Consider the following 18,930-nt stretch of genomic DNA (forward strand, 5'->3'; position numbering starts at 1 on the left):
TGTCCAATCCCAATTCCCCTCCTTTTCCTCGTGAGCACTTTATTGAACCATGGGTAATTCAGAATGTGAAAGACTTTCCATTTAGAATCAAAGCAAGCAGGCAGTGACACCACCTAGGCTAATAATAAGGATTTGGGAGGTAGACTAGTAGTGAACTTCCAAGCAGTATGATTTTACCAATGAGCAATGGATGTATATTTCTTAGTGCACCTTGTTTTGCTCTATATGCTCTTCTTCTACTACGACAATTTTATTCTTTTCTCATTGTATGCTTTCTACTTGGGAGGGAGATGAGAATTCCCGTTTCAGTTATAAATATGCAATTGCACTGTAAATTGAATCCTCGGGGCTTTAATTAAGCAGTTCCCCTTTCTGGTTCCTCCACTTCTTGGATGTCTCTGGGAACTATACAAGGCATAAACTTAAGTGAAGGTACAAAAGATTCTCTTACAAGAGATGGAAGTGCCTCTGTTTCTTGGTCATGTACAATGCAGTGAAGCCAGTTTGGCTTATATGCCCCCAATACTGGAAGCACTTGAGGGAAAGAGTTCTTATGGTGACCTTTTAGGCTATGGCTCTGGGCTTATCAGGTCATCAGTGCCTTGTGTTAATCAACTGCTTGATCATCTTTGGCACATAGCTGGTATTGCAATCTATTCTGCCCTACCTTGGCCAGAATAGAAATAATCCGGCAACAATGAAAAAGTAAATTAGATATAGAGGCCGGCATCGCATAATAGGAATTGGGAAGATAGCTTGGAATCAATATTTGGATTTCCTACTTTCTTATAGAGGCAGGCATGAGAATTGCGTTGCTGGAATTTCAACGACCTAATGGCATTCTTGGGTCTGTAATACATTTCTCGGTTATGTTTAATGTTTCCTGCCTTTTGAATGAATCCAAGTAAAATTTTCTTTTGAGCCACAATTTATTTCTCTTGTTTTGTCTGTATAAACTTCAACTTGATAATAAATAAGCTGGGCCTTCGCATTTAGGGAATTTTCTTCCAACTATAAAAGTGGGCCTATCCTATAGATATTAAGCATGAACTAACTTAAGTTCCTAATTGTCAAGTGGAAATCTCTGTTTTGTGTGCTGAAAAACTAAAACTTTCTGGAAATAAATTCAATTCTCAAAATATAATTGAAATATGCCTAACCTCGAATTAGTATTACACAAGCAATAAATATCAAAATCATATAGCATTCATTTCTGTTGGTTTTGTTTATAAAATTCACTTGTCTTTCAAGTAAAAATAATGTTCATTTTATTGTTACAAATTTTTTTAGATTCTGTTGCTACCATTTTTCTAATTTATATTGTCAATGATCTTTGGGTCAAATGACATTTCTTGGTGTTTCCAACGAAAAAGTATATGATGCAAATAGTAACAAAACATTCTTACTTGAACTAGATTCTAGATATTTTAGTTTGGTTAAAAAAAAGACCAACCTTGTTGAGAGTATTTAACAGAAGAATTCGGAAACTATCATAGGTAAGAAAGCTTTAATAGCAAGCTGAAAGTGTTGGGCAAAGGACAATTTCCTTAATGCATTCCAGGACATTTGACTATGTTTCTATCACAAACTCCCCTTAGGTTCTTTCTCAAAAAAAAAACTCCCCTTAGGTTGAGACAAACAAATTTTTACACTTTCTTTTTTCTTTGTTGAGAACTCTTTTGAAAAGGGAGTGGGACAGTCTAGTACAAAATTCTTGACTAAAAATATAAATCTATTCAAAAGCTGAGCAGAATCTAGAAAATAAGACAAAATGGACACTCCGAAAGATGGTCTTCATATGGAATTTACTTCATGTTCATATTTTCTTATGAAACCAGCAAGATTCAGTAAGAGTACTTGCTAGGAAAGATAGTGAGGGCCTTATCTCTAATGATCTGTCAACTCGCTTCATTTTCCTCTGATGTTGTGGAATCTCTCTGCATATTTCTTGCCAGTCACATATGATTTCGATATTATCAGAACTGCCAAACCTGCCACGTGAGAACTGTTATGACTTGGAAAAAAATATCTGGGGTGTAGCTGGACTTTTCTTGGTTTAGTGAGCTCGTTAGGTGCACTATACAGAGCTGGGGCACATGAGGCTGTGCTCAAGGTAAAAGGCTTATTCCTATGGCATGTCAAATTTCTAGTTGAAAATTATGGTTCTTGTAGTGAAGGAGCTGAGATTGTATGTCTATAGGATCTTGTCTTGCACTTCCCATATATAGTAGTGGCTTTCTGTCAGAGAGTAGAATTGATGAATGATAGATAGGTTGTTTACCTAGTGAATGGCTATATGGACTGCTCATTTATGAGTTTCTGCTAAAACATATGGTAATATTCATGAGTGTGTTGATGGCATCAAGCATCTGATCTGGAAGCTTCCTTGAGTGCATTCTATTGAAGCTGAATGTGTCAAAGGTTTACTAGAATTGTTTAGAAAATGTTATTCTAATTCTTACCCTCCTCTCATTCATTTGGATGGGGTGTTTGAAGTTAATGATATCGGAGCGGCTGCTGGGTTGTTGGTTCATATAAATTCTCGTACTTAACATGAGAAGTTAAGTACAAGAATCTCGGATCATTAACTCCTTACTCTCCCTGTAAAGAAAGAGCATATGTTGGCGGGATCTTGGTCGGATCTATATCACCATATAAGCACCAAGCGGCCTCTTCTCCAAGATATGTAGAATTTCCTAGCTTTCGTACTTTTAGAGTTATTGGACATCATTTAGTCACTAACTCAATTTTTGGAGGGTCTTTGGTAATAGTCGTTTACTTATTATATGGAAATCTGAACAAACTAGGTAAAATATACATCATCAATACATTATTATTTTATATAAAGTATTCATTAGCCACTTTCTCAGGGAAAACAAAACCTTACTAAATAAATAAAACTTGGTGAATTAAGAATCTATAAAGACCTACAAGTGTTCAATTCAAGCAATTGAAATAATCTATGGTATCTTCTCAAAAAAAAAAAAAAAGAAAGAAAGAAATAATCTATGGTAGTTATCTAGTAAAATGATTTTGATAGGCCAAAAATGGATTGACCCTTTTGACAAATTAATTAATTAATTATCCAAGTTAATTAATTAAGTCAATTTAACATGCAATAGCGTGGTAGCACAAACAAATCACCAAATAACTAAATGCAGCAAAAATTAAATTTGACGCAGGTGATTTGTTTACGAATGGGGAAAACCACCGAGGCAAAACCTCACCAGGTGAATTTAAGGTCACCACTTCCGAGAATCCATTATTATCAATAACAAGTGGTTACAAGTAATAGGAATCCTAATACCTAATACCAACCTACAGTTGAATCCTTACCCCAATACCCAATTGGACTTGTATTGTAGCAGCAATTTCTCCGTTCAATGCACAAATCCCAGTACGTGAAAAACCAATGATGCACGGATCCCAATATGTGACTAACCATTGATGCATGGATCCTAGTATGTGACTAACACACCAACTTGAGAAAGATGTTGACTGCAAAGTTCTTCAATTCATCAACAATGAAGATCAAGATGCTCATTGGTCACAAAACCCTTGGCGTAAAGACGTAATAGCTTCTACAGAGAATATGATGAACTAGAACAATTTATGTCTCTGGTCACAATATGCATGTATTATCACTTTTTATCACCTTGCATCCTTGTGGCTCTTAAAATAATTCTTATATATGTCTAGGGTTGTGAGAAAAGAAACCCTATACAAATACTCAAGGATATGCATGTAATCAGATCTGGAAAACCTAATTTCATAATTCTCGACAAATACAGCTTCTGTCGAGCTTTAGCAGTAATTCTCGATAGAAATTATTCTGTCGAGTTTTAATGAACAACACTTCTTTCACTTATTTCTTGGTTAGATTTGCATGACTTCAATATTAAACTTGAACACTTATTCTTTGAAGTACTAAACTCATCCTAGATCTACCCAATTACAAGTAAAGTGCGTTTTGTCAAAGGATTAGATAATTGCCCTTGACAATCTTCCCCTTTGGCAATCCATGACAAAACCACAACAAACAAATGAATCATAAGAGAAGTCTTAAAACACTAAACTCATAACCACTTGTTGAATTACAAAATAAATCTAACCCTAACATAAACTCTTGAAAAACTTTACAAGAAGAGAGTTCATGGTATGGTAGACTTTAACAACCCATCTTTCTAAAACACTTAAACAAAACACATCAAGGCTAGGGTTGTCCACGGGTTGGGTTTGTGCCCAACCCGGAACCGACCCGCCGGAATCGGGTGAGAAAAAAATGCACCCGCCGGAGTAATCGGGTCGGACGGTTCAGACCATCAACAGGTGGCGGCGGGTCGGTCGGAGTCATAGATCTGAGAAGACAGCGAGAAAACGGTGAAAAAACACTGATCCGGCGAATAAACGCAGATTTCGGCGAGATTTCCCTTAGATCCGGCAAAAATCTCACCGGATTTGATGAGATTTCTCTAGATACAGTTAAAATCTCGCTGGATCTAAGGGAAATATCGCCGGAATCTGGAAAATTATTGCCGGATTCTGGAAATTTTGGCCGGGATCTGGAAATTTTTGCCGGAATCTGGAAATCTTTCGGTTTGTTCGGGTTTTTCGGGTTTTAGAGGAGGAAAACCAAAATCGACCGGCTAGAATCAGTTTCTGGTGGTGAAGACCCGCCACCGACTCGCCGGAGCAGTCGGGTCGGCCGGATTCGGGTCGGGTCTTCGAGTGGGTCAAGTTACCGGATCAATCTGGACAGCCCTAATCAAGGCATCATGTGTGAAACAAAAATAAAGGTTGCATACATAAAGAAATATGTGTATAAAGAGAGAAAAGAATAAACACATGTAGAGATAGGTGAAGAAACATACATCATCATCATATATATGTGAAAAGATAAGTACAATGTATGTGAATAAATGGTCACAAGACCAGTGTAGATGAGGCTAAAGTAAAGAAAGAAAAGAAAAGTACATTTAAACCTCACTACATCCCTCAAAAAGTATAAACACTCCCTCTAATAAAAATGTCCTTTTGAGCCTTCTCATCATAGAATCAAATGTGAAGAGAGAGAGAGAGAGAAAGAGAGAGAGAGAGCAACACATCACAACCAGATAACAAGGAAAAGAAAAAGAAAGGAAAAGACGTATGCATGAAAAATGCATGAACATGTGACGTGCAAAATTTAAAGACATCATGGGTAAAAACTCAATCCAAACCTACTAGCACACAATCAACAATAAATAAACACACATCTAAAATGCATAAAACATTGTTGAAATGTAATAAGCATGCAATGCATGAGCATATAACATCAAATCAACAACACCCAACCCAACAATTTCACAAAAATCTCAAAAACCCCAAAAATTTTCAAAAACCCCAAAACCTAGGTCTAAAATGCATGAATGCATGTAAAATGAGGGTTTAAGAACACTTACCAAGTGATTGAGGCTTGATTTAGGCTGAAAATCACAAGGGTAGAGGGTTTTGAGTGAAAGAAAAGTGTTTGGGGCGAGAGAAAAGAATTTCTGTCGAGAGAGAATGAGAAAAATGAGATCTAATTTGCACCTTAACTTTAAATATAAAACTCAGCTCGATGGATCGAGGTATCAGTCGAGATCTGTTGAGCACTAAATCTCGACAGAAATGAATTTGTCGAGGTGCTATCAAGGATCTGTCGATGGCAAAATCACCTCGATGGATCAAGAATCTGTTGAGAATCTATCGGCCAAACAGAGAGCTCAGAAATTTGGCTCAATGGATCGAAAAGGCTGTTAAGAATCTATCGAGGAGAAACCCAGAAATCTCAATGGATCGAGAATCCATCAAGATTTGTAGAGAAAAGGAGAAAGAAGGGCTCGATAGAAGGGAATTTGTCAAGGATCTGTTGAGAAGCTGTTGAGCTTGAAGAAAGAAAGTTTTTTAAGAAGGGAAAAACACATAGAGATGAATGCAACAAGCAAGCTACTCAAACATAGATCCAATCAACATATTTTGCTCTCAAAACATCTCTCAACATATATGCAAAGCATTCAAGATCCAAAACATACACACACACACTAAACAAGTCTAACAAATTTTATATTTCAAAAACAAGTTAAGACAGTTTAGTGAGCATATGGCCAAATCACATTGTACTTGCACACATATCAAAAGTAGCAAAGAGTTTACGTGTTGTGTGTGAAACATAGCAAGAGTGCATAAGTGTCTCATATTATGACGATTTAAGATATGAGAAAAATCAAATACACTCACACAATCATAATTGCTTGATGGAGACTATCACCTTCGAGGTACATTATATAACTCCCACATCTCCTAGAAACACGCTTGCAATCATATTTAAAAGCATTTTGATTCTTTTTGCTCTTGTTTTTCATTGCATATTTTTCTTTTTTAGCATAGCATGCATGGGTATATAAGAGAGAGCAGATCGTGATGATGATGAAGATCGTGAGACTGACCATTTCTTGCTTCCTCTTCCTCTTACTCTTAAGGCAACGAATTTTGCTATCACAAGAATTTTGAAGATTCTAGGGTGTCGGTTTCAGTTTCAGTTTCAAATGTGATAGGGGTGGGTCTTTGAAGTTGAGGCTCATTACTTTCATGGGCTTCCTTAGTTGGGGGGCTTTTCTGTTTTATTCGGGTCTTTTTTGTTTTGTTTTTTTCTTTTTACAATTCTATATTGTGTGTTTAGACTTTAGACCATAATTCAAAAAAGACATGATCGTATATTCTGATAAATAAATACTAAAAAGACATGATTGTATACCAATAAAAATAAATAGAAAATACCAAATACCCAAAATGTTTCGTAAACCTTTTTTATTTTTTTTTAATAGCAAAAAATGTCTTGTTAACCAAGCAAAGGTAAAACAACTTTTTTTTTGGCTAAACAAAGCAACTGTTTTGTTCATATACTTTTATTCATATACTTACTTACAGACATAAAAATAGAAATAGAAGAGCAGACATTGAATAGGGAAGGAGAGAGAGAGGTACTCCCTTTAAGTAAATACTCTATACCTCTACCCCACTTATTTCAAACTTGCATTTCCTTTTCTCCAAGTCTCTCACACTCTTGGACTCTCAAACACATGCAGGCCATTCCAAAAAAATAAAAACTCTATTTTTCAAACCTAAACAAACCATTAAGCTCTACCAAAATCTTGCACTCATTGTATCAAGTTCATCACATAGCTTCATGCCCATTGTATACTTAGGAATAGATTAATTGTATATTTATTGGCTTTCTTTTCATTGTGAGTTATTTTCTTTTTGAATTTCCATTAACTATAACTTCACTATGTTATTTACATATATGTGTTTGTGGGGGTAAGCATGCATATTATTGTTATATTCCATTGATCACCGCTGTGATTTTATAATTAAATGCTCAATGTATATAAACTTAAATTCTGACTTATTTGTTGTAGCTTGGAAAGCGCAAGGTTGATCTCCCATTCCGAGTTGAAGAGTCAACTTTGGAGAATTTTTTCCATGGGAGTTGGGCTGCTTCCAACACTGTGTCGGATCCACCAATGAAAAGAAAAGGCTGAGGAAGAGGTGGCGGCGCATGGAGATCCATCAAGGTTACAATTTTTGATTTCATTGTGCAATTTTATATGGTTATTGTATTTGGAATTGGATGCTGCATTGTTTAGAAAATTGATATGGTTGGTGAATTTCATGTTATATGCTACAAAAGATGATAGAGTTTAGATGATTTTAATTCATATTTAATTATTTATTGATGTGCTCTTCATAATATGGTATGTTGACATTGCTACTATAAAGTTAGGAGTGTAATTCTGAGCTACAATGCTAGGTTCAAAAATGCAGATCAATGGTTTGCCAAACATAGGTTCTAAGTCTGAAATCTTATGGTTGTACAGTCTATTTCAAACTTCCATTTCTTCTTCTCACAGACCTATACTTCTATTCATATACTCCTATACTTCTATTCATATACTTACTCACAGACATAAAAATAAAAATAGACTTCTTCTCACAAACATATACTTCTATTCATATACTCCTATACTTCTATTTATATACTTCTATTCATATACTTACTCACAGACATAAAAATAGAAATAAACGAGCAGACATTGAATAGGGAAAGGAGAGAGAGAGAGGTACTCCCATTAAGTAAATACTCTATACCCCTGCTCCACTTATTTCAAACTTCCATTTCCTCTTCTCCAAGTCTCTCACGCTCTTGGACTCTTAAACACATGTAGGCCATTCCAAAAAAAAAAAAGAAACTCCATTTTTCAAACCTAAGCAAACCATCAAAACTCTACCAAAATCTTGCACTCATTGTATCAAGTTCATCACATAGCTTCATGCCCATTGTATATGTAGGAATAGATTAATTGTATATTTATTGGCTTTCTTTTCACATTATGTAAGTTATTTTTTTTTTTTTTGAATTTCCATTAACTACACTATGTTATTTACATATATGTGTGAGGGGGGTAAGCATGCATATTGCTGCTATATTCCATTGATCACGATCCTTTAATTAAATGCTTAATGTCTATAAACTTAAATTCTGACTTATTTGTTGTAGCTTGGAAAGCGCAAGGTTGATCTTCCATTTCAAGTTGAAGAGTCAACTTTGGAGAATTTTTTCCATGGGAGTTGGGCTACTTCCAACATTGTGTCGGATCCACCAATGAAAAGAAAAGGCTGAGGAGAAGGTGGCGGCGCACGAAGATCCATCAAGGTTACAATTTTGATCTCATTGTGCAATTTTATATGGTTATTGAACGGAGAAATAAAGAAAACAGAGAAAGAGTAATTGAGAGAAAAAGAAGAAAAGAGAGTTCTAGAATTCTATTATTTCTGAAAATATAATCCCCAACACACATCACTGAGCTGTGCTAAGCTTATATACATAATCAGAGAGAGAGTGAGAGAAAGCGTAAATCATGGAGGTTGTTATAACTAATTAACCACCATTAACATATTTGAATATAACTGCATTAAGCCTAACTGACTGACTTAATCAAACACTGCGTTTTGCATTGAGTTTTAGTAATACGGTGCGTATGACTTCTTCTCACTACGACACCGTTTTCATCTTGCCTTTTGCAAGTTTGATAGCATCTAAAGGTTCTTCGTCTTCATCACCAGAAATGGCTTCATCCTCTGCTACCTTATGTTCTTCATCCCCCCTCAAGCTCATGGGAAATTTCCACATGAGTTTGGAAGTCAGCCACTGAAAACGAGGAGAAGCCAAACCCTTAGTCAAAATATCAGCCAATTGATCTTGAGAGGCAACAAACTTAACCAGAAGATCATGTCTTAGAACCCTCTCACGAACAAAATGGAAGTCCACTTCTATATGCTTGGTACGAGCGTGAAAGACAGGATTAGAAGCAATTGCAAGGGCTGAGACATTATCACACCACAAAACAGGTGGATCAGACAGAAAAACACCAAAATCCTTGAGAAGCATCCTAATCCAGCAAAGCTCAGCAGCACAAGACGCTAGAGCTCTGTACTCAGCCTCAGTGGAAGAGCGAGAGACTGTAGATTGCTTCTTGGCAGACCAGGTGATTGGAGAATGACCAAGAAATACTAAAATACCAGAGATGGACTTCTTATCCATAGGATCACCAGCCCAGTCCGCATCACTGTAGGCAGAGAGGGTCAATGGACCAGGTGTAAAGGCCAAACCTTGATGAATAGAACCCTGTAAATACCTCAAAATCCTCTTAGCAGCCTGAAGATGATTGGAGGTAGGACTACTCATGAATTGACAAGCTTGTTGAACTGCAAAGGATATGTCAGGTCTGGTGAAAGTAAGATATTGTAAAGCACCCACCAGGCTTCTATAAAAGGTAGGATCATGCAACAAAGGACTATCATTGGCAAGAAGATGAGCATTAGGAGAACAAGGAGTCTTGCAAGGCTTGCAGCCAGACATGGAAAACTTATTCAGCAAATCCAAAGTATACTTAGTCTGATGAACAAAGAGACCACTAGGTGTATAGTCTATTTGAAGCCCCAAGAAGTAATGCAATCTGCCTAAGTCCTTTAGATCAAAATCAGTACCCAAAACAACAAGAAGAGATGTTAGAAAGGCAGCATGATTGCCAGTAACTATGATATCATCCACATAAAGTAAGAGGCAGACCAAATGAGAATCATGATTATAAATGAACAAATTCCCATCAGCACTAGAGGCAACAAAACCAAGATGAAGCAACTGAGAGCTAAACCTCTCAAATCAGGCCCTTGGAGCCAGAAATGGCTTCATCCTCTGCTACCTTATGTTCTTCAGTTATTGCATTTGAAATTGGATGCTGCATTGTTTAGAAAATTAATATGTGTAAATTTCATGTTATATGCTGCAAAAGATGATAGAATTTAGATGAGATTTTAATTCATATTTATTGATGTGCTCTTCATAATATGGTATGTTGACATTGCTACAATAAAGTTAGGAGTGTAATTCTGAGCTACAATGTTGGGGTTCAAAAATGTAGATCAATGGTTTGCCGAACATAGGTTTAAAATCTGAAATCTTGTGGTTGTACAGTTTATTTCAAACTTACATTTTTTCTTCTCACAGACATATACTTCTATATTTCTATTCATATACTTCTATACTTCTATTTATATACTTCTATTCATATACTTATTCACAAACATAAAAATAGAAATAGACGAACAAACATTGAATAGGGAAAGGAGAGAGGGGTACTCCCATAAATACTCCATACTCTTACCCCACTTATTTCAAACTTTCATTTCTTCTTGTCCAAGTCTCTCACTCTTTTGGACTCTCAAATACACACAGGCCATTCCCAAAAAAAACTTCATTTTTCAAACCCAAGCAAACCATCAAGCTCTATAGTCTATACCTAACAAGAAAATCCAGTCACTAATCAAAGGTAAAACAATTTTTTTTTTTCCTAAACACAGAAATTGTTCTGTTCATATACTTTTATTCATATACTTTTATTTATATACTTACTCACAGACATAAAAATAGAAATAGAAGAGTAGACATTGAATAGGGAAGGAGAGAGAGGTACTCCCATTAAGTAAATACTCCATACCCCTACCCCACTTATTTCAAACTTCCATTTCTTCTTCTCCAAGTCTCTCACTCTCTTGGACTCTCAAATACATGCAGGCCATTCCCAAAAAAAAAAACTCAATTTTTCAAACCCAAGCAAACCATCAAGCTCTATAGTCTATACCCAACAAGGAAATCCAGTTACTAATCAAAATTGAAACGAAATGAAAGCTAAGGGAGGTCGAAACAAAACAAAAGCTAAGGGGTTCGAAACAAAATGAAAGCTAAGAGGGTTCTAGACAAAATGAAAGCTAAGGGGGTTCAAAATAAAATGAAAGCTAAGAAGGTTTGAAACAAAATGAGAGCCAAGCCTTCTACAGTCCCTGTGGAGCCGACGAATACTAAGGTCATTGACAGCAATCTTTCTTTCTTGTGTTTGTTTTTCAAAATTATCCTTTTGACTTATATGTTTTTGCATATTTAATGCATTTTAATTATTTATTTATTTATTTTTCTTTTGTGAAATTTTTCTTGACATCCAAGAAAAATAAAAAACTAGAAAATCATTGAAATAATTTTTTTTTTGAATGCTTATATATATATATATATATATATATATATATATTGGAAGAGATGGATTTCATGACAATGGATTTAACCGAGTACCTTCTATTCTTATTATGCAACCATACAATAGTGTCCAAGATAGGCCTGTGGCTTAATGGTATGCGTAGGATATCCTATGCATCATCTCTATGAAAGCTCGAAGTAATGAACTCACACCTCCAATATTTATAAAATCTGATGCCCGCCATTCCCATTCTTCCTCACCTAGCAGATGGATCACCTTCTTTGTTGGATGATTAGGAATCCACTTATCTAATAGAATCCTAAAGGATGAGCCATCCCCAACCCTCCAACAGCAGCCTTGCCTTTATTTAATATTGGTTTTGACGTCATTATGCTCTTCCAGACATAAAAGCTATTTGGTGAGTCCGTATGCATCCAGAAAGTTGCACCATGGGAAATATCTGGCTTTGAAACGCTGGTATAGAAGAGACCCCCGTTCTTGCATTAATCTCTACCCTTGCTTAGCCATCATAGCTATGTTGAAGGTCCTTAAATCCTGAAAATGCATACCTCCCTCCTTCTTAGGTTGAGTCAGCTTACTCTAGCTCTTCCAATGAATCTTCCTCTCATTTCCAATCTAGCCCCACCAAAATCTTGCACTCATTACATCAAGTTCATCACACAGCTTCATGCCCATTGTATACGTAGAAATAGATTAATTGTATATTTATTGGCTTTCTTTTCACATTATGTGAATTATTTTCTTTTTGAATTTCCATTAACTATAACTTCACTATGTTATTTACATATATGTGTGTGTGGGGGTAAGCATGCATATTGTTGTTATATTCCATTGATCTCCTTTGTGATCCTCTAATTAAATGCTCAATGTCTATAAACTTAAAATCTGACTTATTTGTTGTAGCTTGGAAAGTGTAAGGTTGATCTCCCATTCCGAGTTGAAGAGTCAACTTTGGAGAATTTTTTCCATGGGAGTTGGGCTACTTCCAACACTATGTCAGATCCACCAATGAAATTAAAGAAAAGGCTAAGGAGGAGGTGGCAGTGCACAGAGATCCATCAAGGTTACAATTTTGATCTCATTTGGCAATTTTATATGGTTATTGCATTTGGAATTGGATGCTGCATTGTTTAGAAAATTGATATGATTGGTGAATTTCATGTTATATGCTGCAAAAGATGATAGAATTTAAATGGGATTTTAATTCATATTTATTGATGTGCTCTTCATAATATGGTATGTTGACATTGCTACTATAAAGTTAGAAATGTAATTCTGAGCTACAATGCTGGGGTTCAAAAATACAGATCAATGGTTTGCTGAACATAGGTTCTAAGTCTGAAATCTTATAGTTGTACAGTCTAGGAGTTAAAATGGTTTTGAGTGTGCTTGCATATATTGCAAGTTTAGAATGGAGTTTATGTGAATGTGTCGATGATTGGATTCTATTATAAAATTGTTAACAAGGGTTGCTTTGGTTTTTTAAAGGAAGAAAACCATTGACATGTCATGCCAGTGATTAAATTAGGAAACCTAACCATTTAGAGAAAGGTGATGCATCTGAGGTTTAGTGTTTGTGACATTGTTCTCAAGATTGTATGTGGTGGAGATGTCTCGTTTGGGTCTATTACTTGGTGAGCTGGTTTGTCAGTCTGTCATTGGCATAGGCCACCATGCACTTGTGGGAATTAGCACAGTTTGAGTTTAGTGCAGGCTTTTATTTGCTTCTAATTTTATAAGTTTGGTTTTTAATAAGTTTGGGGGTTCATATACTAACAAATTCAGTTTAATTTGCAAATGGTAAAGCATGAAAGAATTGCAAAAGGAATGGTTGACCAAGGCAGAATATGGAGAAAAAGATTCATAGTTTGAGGCACCTTTTAGGAGCCATTATTCCAGGTTTCTAACTATTTTGTCAGATAAATACATTTTTGCTGCTTTCTATTCTAACTTTGGGCTGGGGATGCCCTTGTCCTAATAAGAAGGAAACCAGGCACTTAGGATTGGTAAGAAAGCACTATAGCTACCTTTTGTTATACTCATGACTGATGCGTCATGGTTTGTTGAAAGCAATTTACAGAGGATAATGTTATGTCATGCCTTCTTGTGCCTTTTGCATGAATTATTGTGAAGATAAAAGGAGAACAAGCAATTGCTTATTTAGTTGAATAAATCATGTACATGAAAAACTCACGTCTTCTTTTTTTTTTTTTTGGGAAAAATATTCATTAAGGCCACTGATATATTTGAGATATCATTTTAGTTGTTATAGAATTGAGTTTGTAATCCACAATTAGTTTGATGAGGTTATTTTCTTAAACTAAGCATAATGATGCGTATTATTCCATCATAGAAGTACAACATAATTTACACCGAAATCCATTATCTTCTTATGTTCAAGGTTCTTGTGAAAGTGGCCATGACATCAGGATATTCTATAGATGGTTTTCTGTAGGGAAATTGTCCTTGTAAGTCTTTTCTATGGTTCTTCAGTTTTTTGAATGCACGTAATTCCGTCCTTGAGTTTCAAATATAGTAATTATGGAATTTCAACTTTGTCTCATTAGTATTGACGCTAAGAAGTGAAACTTGTTTATACTCCCCTTGATTCAGGATGCCCTAACATCTCCCTCTTTTTCGGATAGGGTGAATTAAGCTTAAAGCATATCGAAGATCATTGATGTTGAACTCCTTTTATCATATATTAGTACTATAGCTGTGCATTGCATGGATTTATTAAAAATCATATGTAAAAGTTTTCCCGTACAATTTGTAATACTTGCATTGAACCACGCACAACCGGCTCTAGCATATATATATAAGCAAGCGAGGCAGTTGGGTAAGACCCCGGCTAAAAAAAAGGCCCCCTAATTTTAACTAATAGAGTTATTTTATTCATTTTAATATTATTAATTAGACCCAAATATTAGTCAATAAATAAAATAGTATTTTTTTACGAATTAGAAATTCTATGTTTAAAATATTTTCACAATAATACTTATCAAAAAAAGTATTTTCACAATAAATTCTAAGTAGCAGGATGTTACTGGCTATTATTGGTGGTTAAAAAAATAATTTCAATGGTGGGTTCAAATTAGAATTAGTAACAACTTAACACTTAGAATTTGTTGTGAAAATATTATGAATTTAGCACTTCTAAAAAAAAAGAGTAATACACAAAAAATTTCACAAGATTTTTCACAACAATTGAGTTGGCAAATTTTTACTAAAGCTGCGTTTGTTTTGGCTTCAAACGATTTTCGGAAATCCTTTTACATCTTTTCGTCTGTTTGGTTGTGCATGGAAATAGAGTTTTCCAGAAAATCATTTACTTTGACCGTAAAATTAAGGCCTTTGACTCGGAAAATGAATGTAGGTTCTGTTTTACCTTCAAATCATTTCCAGGCTCACAGACGCGCAGAGAGAGAGAGAGAGAGAGAGAGAGAGAGAGGGAGAAGAGAGTAGAGAGAGTGAGCTAGATTGCGCCCCACCCTAGACGTGCTGGCGAGATCGCGCCGTCGAGTTCGCGCCGCCGAGATCGTCCCGCTGAGATCATCAGCGCCGTCATTCTTGTTCTCATTCTCGACCCAAAGCTCATCGGCGCCATCGTTACCGATCTCGTTCTCGTTCTCGACCCAAAGCTCATTGACACCGCCAATCTCGTCGTCTCGAACTCATCGCACCAATGATCTCATCGTCTCAATCTCGTCGTCGTCTCTCTTTTCCTGAAGTTTTCGATCACTCTCTCTTCCTCCCTCTCTCAGTTTAACCAAATTTGTATGAAGTTCAATGAATTGTTTTGAGCTGATTTCTGTTTCTTTAAAGTGTTTATATTGAAATTTTTGTAATAAAATTTGTTTGGATGCTGAGAAAATGTGAAAAATTTGTAGGAAAATAGTATTTTTAGAATGATACCAAACATTGAAAATGGTTTTCTAATATAATTTTTAAAATGCAACCAAACACCAGAAAATATTTTCCTTTCCCGAAAATATTTTACACCCGAAAAATATTTTACACTGAACCAAACACAGCCTAATTCTCATCTAAGTCCACCACTAACGTCACTTTTTTCCTTACCATTATTAGTCTACCACATCAACAGGTGTGAAATGTTTTATCAAATTTTTTGCGTCTACAGACATTCTAAAAAAAAATTCTAGGTGGTTCATATTAATTAGTAATTTTGCATCTAACAAGAGAATAGAGTTTAAGCAATATTTAGATTTTTTTTTTTAAAGTCATTTTTAAATATATAAAAGGTCTCAATTCTTTTTTCGCCTTAGGCCCCTCAATGCATTAAGCCGCCCCTGGAACCATGTAGTGAATGCAAAATAACTTTTATTATTAAAAACATAAAAAAGAAGAAGAGATATTCTTGCCTTTTTTAGATATAAGATGATTTTGACTTTTTGGAAGTTACTGCTTTCTTGTCTTAATCATAAACGGTAAAGTTGAAGAATACAGCCGCAAAACATACTTGAATTTTGTATAAGGGAGAATCGCTTGAGATAGTTTGTTCATGTGCAGATGAGAGTGATTAATGTACCAGTGAGGAAGAGTCAGTTGATTCTAGTTAAGGGAATGAAAAAAAAAGATAGAGAAAGTCCTAAATAACATTAGTAGTAGTAAAAAAGGCACATGTCAATCAGGGAGGTAATAGAGAGTAGGACTTCGGATAAAATAGAATGGAGGGAAAGAATACATGGCCAACCCTGATTAGTTTGTTGATGATCCATAGCTAACCCCAAGATTGTGGGACTAAGGCTTGATTGTTCGGATAAAATAGAATGGAGGAAAAGAATACATGTGGTCAACCCTGATTAGTTTGTTGATTATCCATAGCTAACCCCAAGATTGTAGGACTAAGGCTTGATTGTTGTTGTTGTTGTTGCTGTTGTATTACTGTTGATTAGATACTGAATAGGCAGGAGATAGACAAACACAGCTTAATCAAAATAGAAAATTTCTGGCAACTACTAACAGAAAAAGACCATGTCAACGGATTGAGCATTTATCAAGATTATTTTACGCATGTCTTGTAACTTCAAATTAGTAAGTTGGTACTTGGTAGTGGTACCCCCCTCCCCTTGGGGTCAAAACCTGTAGAAGGAAAAAGGAATAGAAAAAGAGTAAGGTGGTATATTTCAGGCTTCCTTGTGACTTGTTTAAAGGTATAATACAATTCACTTTCATTTGCTCAATCTTTCTTCCTCGAGCATGTTGGCTATTTAGGGCAATTTTGGTTCATTGTTGGTCTTTTCATGTGCACCAAGCTGCCAACATTTAAACTGTAAAAAAAATTTTGGATGTCGTTCTAGAGTTGCATGGTGGTGCACTTATCAAAAAAAAAAAAAAGTTGCATTTTGTTGCCGTATCTTCTATAAGTAAAACTGGATATTTGGATGGAACTATTGGTCAAACTGCACTTTTTTGTGGTTTTGGACCCCTTTGACCATGTGCTGCTTTTGCTTATGGGAAAAATAATCTTAAGATGTACATTAAATACATATGGTATGGTGAATTTGGTAGTTTTGCTCCTGGACAAGTAGGCCTTTTTTGATATTCTGTACACCTGATATGTTGGTAGCGTTGGGTATGGCATATAAGGTAACATTCACAAAAATTAGCTTTTAATGCTAATATACACACACACAAACACACAAAAGATTTTAAAAATTGACCCCTCTAAATCATCTAGAAAGTTACTAACCTTTTCAAAAGAACTTGCAATGTTATTCATCAAATCTTTAACTTTTTTCATTTCATTGAAACAGATGTGTTCTACTTGGATTGAGCTGTGGTGCAAATATTGCAGACTATGTAGCTCGAAAAGCTGTTGAGGCAGGCAAGCTGCTGTATCCCGTTAAAGTTGTGGCACAGGTCCTGATGTACCCATTCTTCTTTGGAAGTGTCCCTACGCATTCTGAGCTAAAGTTGGCAAACTCCTACTTCTATGACAAGTTTATGTGCATATTTGCATGGAAACTATTCTTACCCGAGGAAGAGTTCAGTCTGGACCACCAAACTGCCAACCCCCTTATCTCAGATCATGGGCCTCCTTTAAAACTCATGCCCCCAACATTGACAGTGGTGGCAGAACATGATTGGATGAGAGATCGGGCCATTGCTTACTCAGAGGAGCTACGGAAGGTTAATGTAGATGCTCCTGTTCTTGATTATAAAGATACAGTTCATGAATTTGCAACCCTTGACACGCTTCTAAAGACTCCACAGGCTCAGGCCAGTGCAGAGGATATTGCCATCTGGGTCATTCAAGAAATTCATCTCACTTCGAGGTCATGAATTTTCTTATTAAGTAGGATAAAAAAAAATCAGATGACATTGCAAAAGGACAATCATTTCTCTTTGTTTGTTTTCCATTAGAAGATGAGCAAGAGTCAATACTTCACTGCCATTGCCTGGGGATTAAATTATGTTCGCTTAGTATATCTGGTTCATTAAGCTGTTGGGGGGCTTGTCAGTTCCATATTTATTCATTGTCCTGTTTTGTTCTTTTTGTAAGATAGAGAACCTGAGAGTAGGATTTAGTCGAGCCTGTAAGATGCATTTACCTTTGTTCGAGTAATGAGAGCAATATTTGGACCTTCTTGTCAAAAAATTTCTGTGTATTCTGATGTACTATCACTTTATAATAGAGTTTTATTCAATGAAGTGCTGTCTCTCTTGCTGTGGGTTGAAACCATCACTGGATGGAACCCATTTTACATATATGTCCAATCCCAATTCTCCACCTTTTCCTTGTGAGCATTTTATGGGACCTTAGGTAATTCGGAATGAAAAAGACTTTCCATTTAGAATCAAAGCAAGCAGGCAGTGACACCACCTAGGCTAATAATAAGGATTTGGGAGGTAGATTAGTAGTGAACTTCAAAGTAGTATGATTTTACCTATGAACAATGGATGTATATTTCTTAGTGCACCTTGTTTTGCTCTATATGCTCTTCTCCTACTACGACAATTTTATTCTTTTCTCCTTGTATGCTATCTACTTGGGAGGGAGATGAGAATTCCCATTTCAATTATAAATATGCAATTGCACTGTAAATTGAGTCCTCGGGGCTTTAATTAAGCAGTTCCACTTTCTGGTTCCTCCACTTCTTGGATGGCTCTGGAACTATACGAGGCATAAACTTTAAGTGAAGATACAAAAGATTCTCTTACAAGAGATGGAAGTGCCTCTGTTTCTTGGTCATGTACAATGCAGTGAAGCCAGTTTGGCTTATATGCCCCCAATACCGGAAGCACTTGAGGGAAAGAGTTCGTATGGTGACCTTTT

General features: G+C 35.8%; 2 protein-coding genes across 2 annotated transcripts; one reads left to right on the plus strand and one right to left on the minus strand.

Annotated features, from left to right (window-relative positions):
• Positions 1 to 9,073: 9,073 nt before the first annotated feature.
• Positions 9,074 to 10,737, minus strand: LOC115970250 (uncharacterized mitochondrial protein AtMg00810-like). The gene is made up of 2 exons (XM_031089915.1): positions 10,733 to 10,737; positions 9,074 to 10,193 (listed from the first exon to the last, which is right to left on the minus strand). The coding sequence occupies exons 1-2, from the start codon at positions 10,735 to 10,737 to the stop codon at positions 9,074 to 9,076; spliced, it is 1,125 nt and encodes a 374-aa protein (XP_030945775.1).
• A 578-nt stretch (positions 10,738 to 11,315) lies between these two features.
• On the plus strand, positions 11,316 to 17,936 carry LOC115970259 (probable carboxylesterase 11). The gene is made up of 3 exons (XM_031089920.1): positions 11,316 to 11,384; positions 12,534 to 12,625; positions 17,408 to 17,936. Exons 1-3 carry the CDS (start codon positions 11,316 to 11,318, stop codon positions 17,934 to 17,936), a joined length of 690 nt encoding a protein of 229 aa, XP_030945780.1.
• Positions 17,937 to 18,930: the final 994 nt, after the last annotated feature.

Source organism: Quercus lobata, chromosome 2 (genome assembly GCF_001633185.2).
Source record: "Quercus lobata isolate SW786 chromosome 2, ValleyOak3.0 Primary Assembly, whole genome shotgun sequence".
NCBI lineage: Eukaryota > Viridiplantae > Streptophyta > Magnoliopsida > Fagales > Fagaceae > Quercus > Quercus lobata.

What these genes read in the sequence shown, in the direction of transcription:
- LOC115970259 (XM_031089920.1), top strand. Translation starts at nt 11,316, where the DNA reads ATGAAAGCTAAGAGGGTTCTAGACAAAATGAAAGCTAAGGGGGTTCAA. An exon ending in ATAAAATGAAAGCTAAGAAG is followed by an intron (nt 11,385 to 12,533) that starts GTTTGAAACAAA and finishes TATTTGTTGTAG; the next exon opens with CTTGGAAAGTGTAAGGTTGA. An exon ending in TGGGCTACTTCCAACACTAT is followed by an intron (nt 12,626 to 17,407) that starts GTCAGATCCACC and finishes TCATTGAAACAG; the next exon opens with ATGTGTTCTACTTGGATTGA.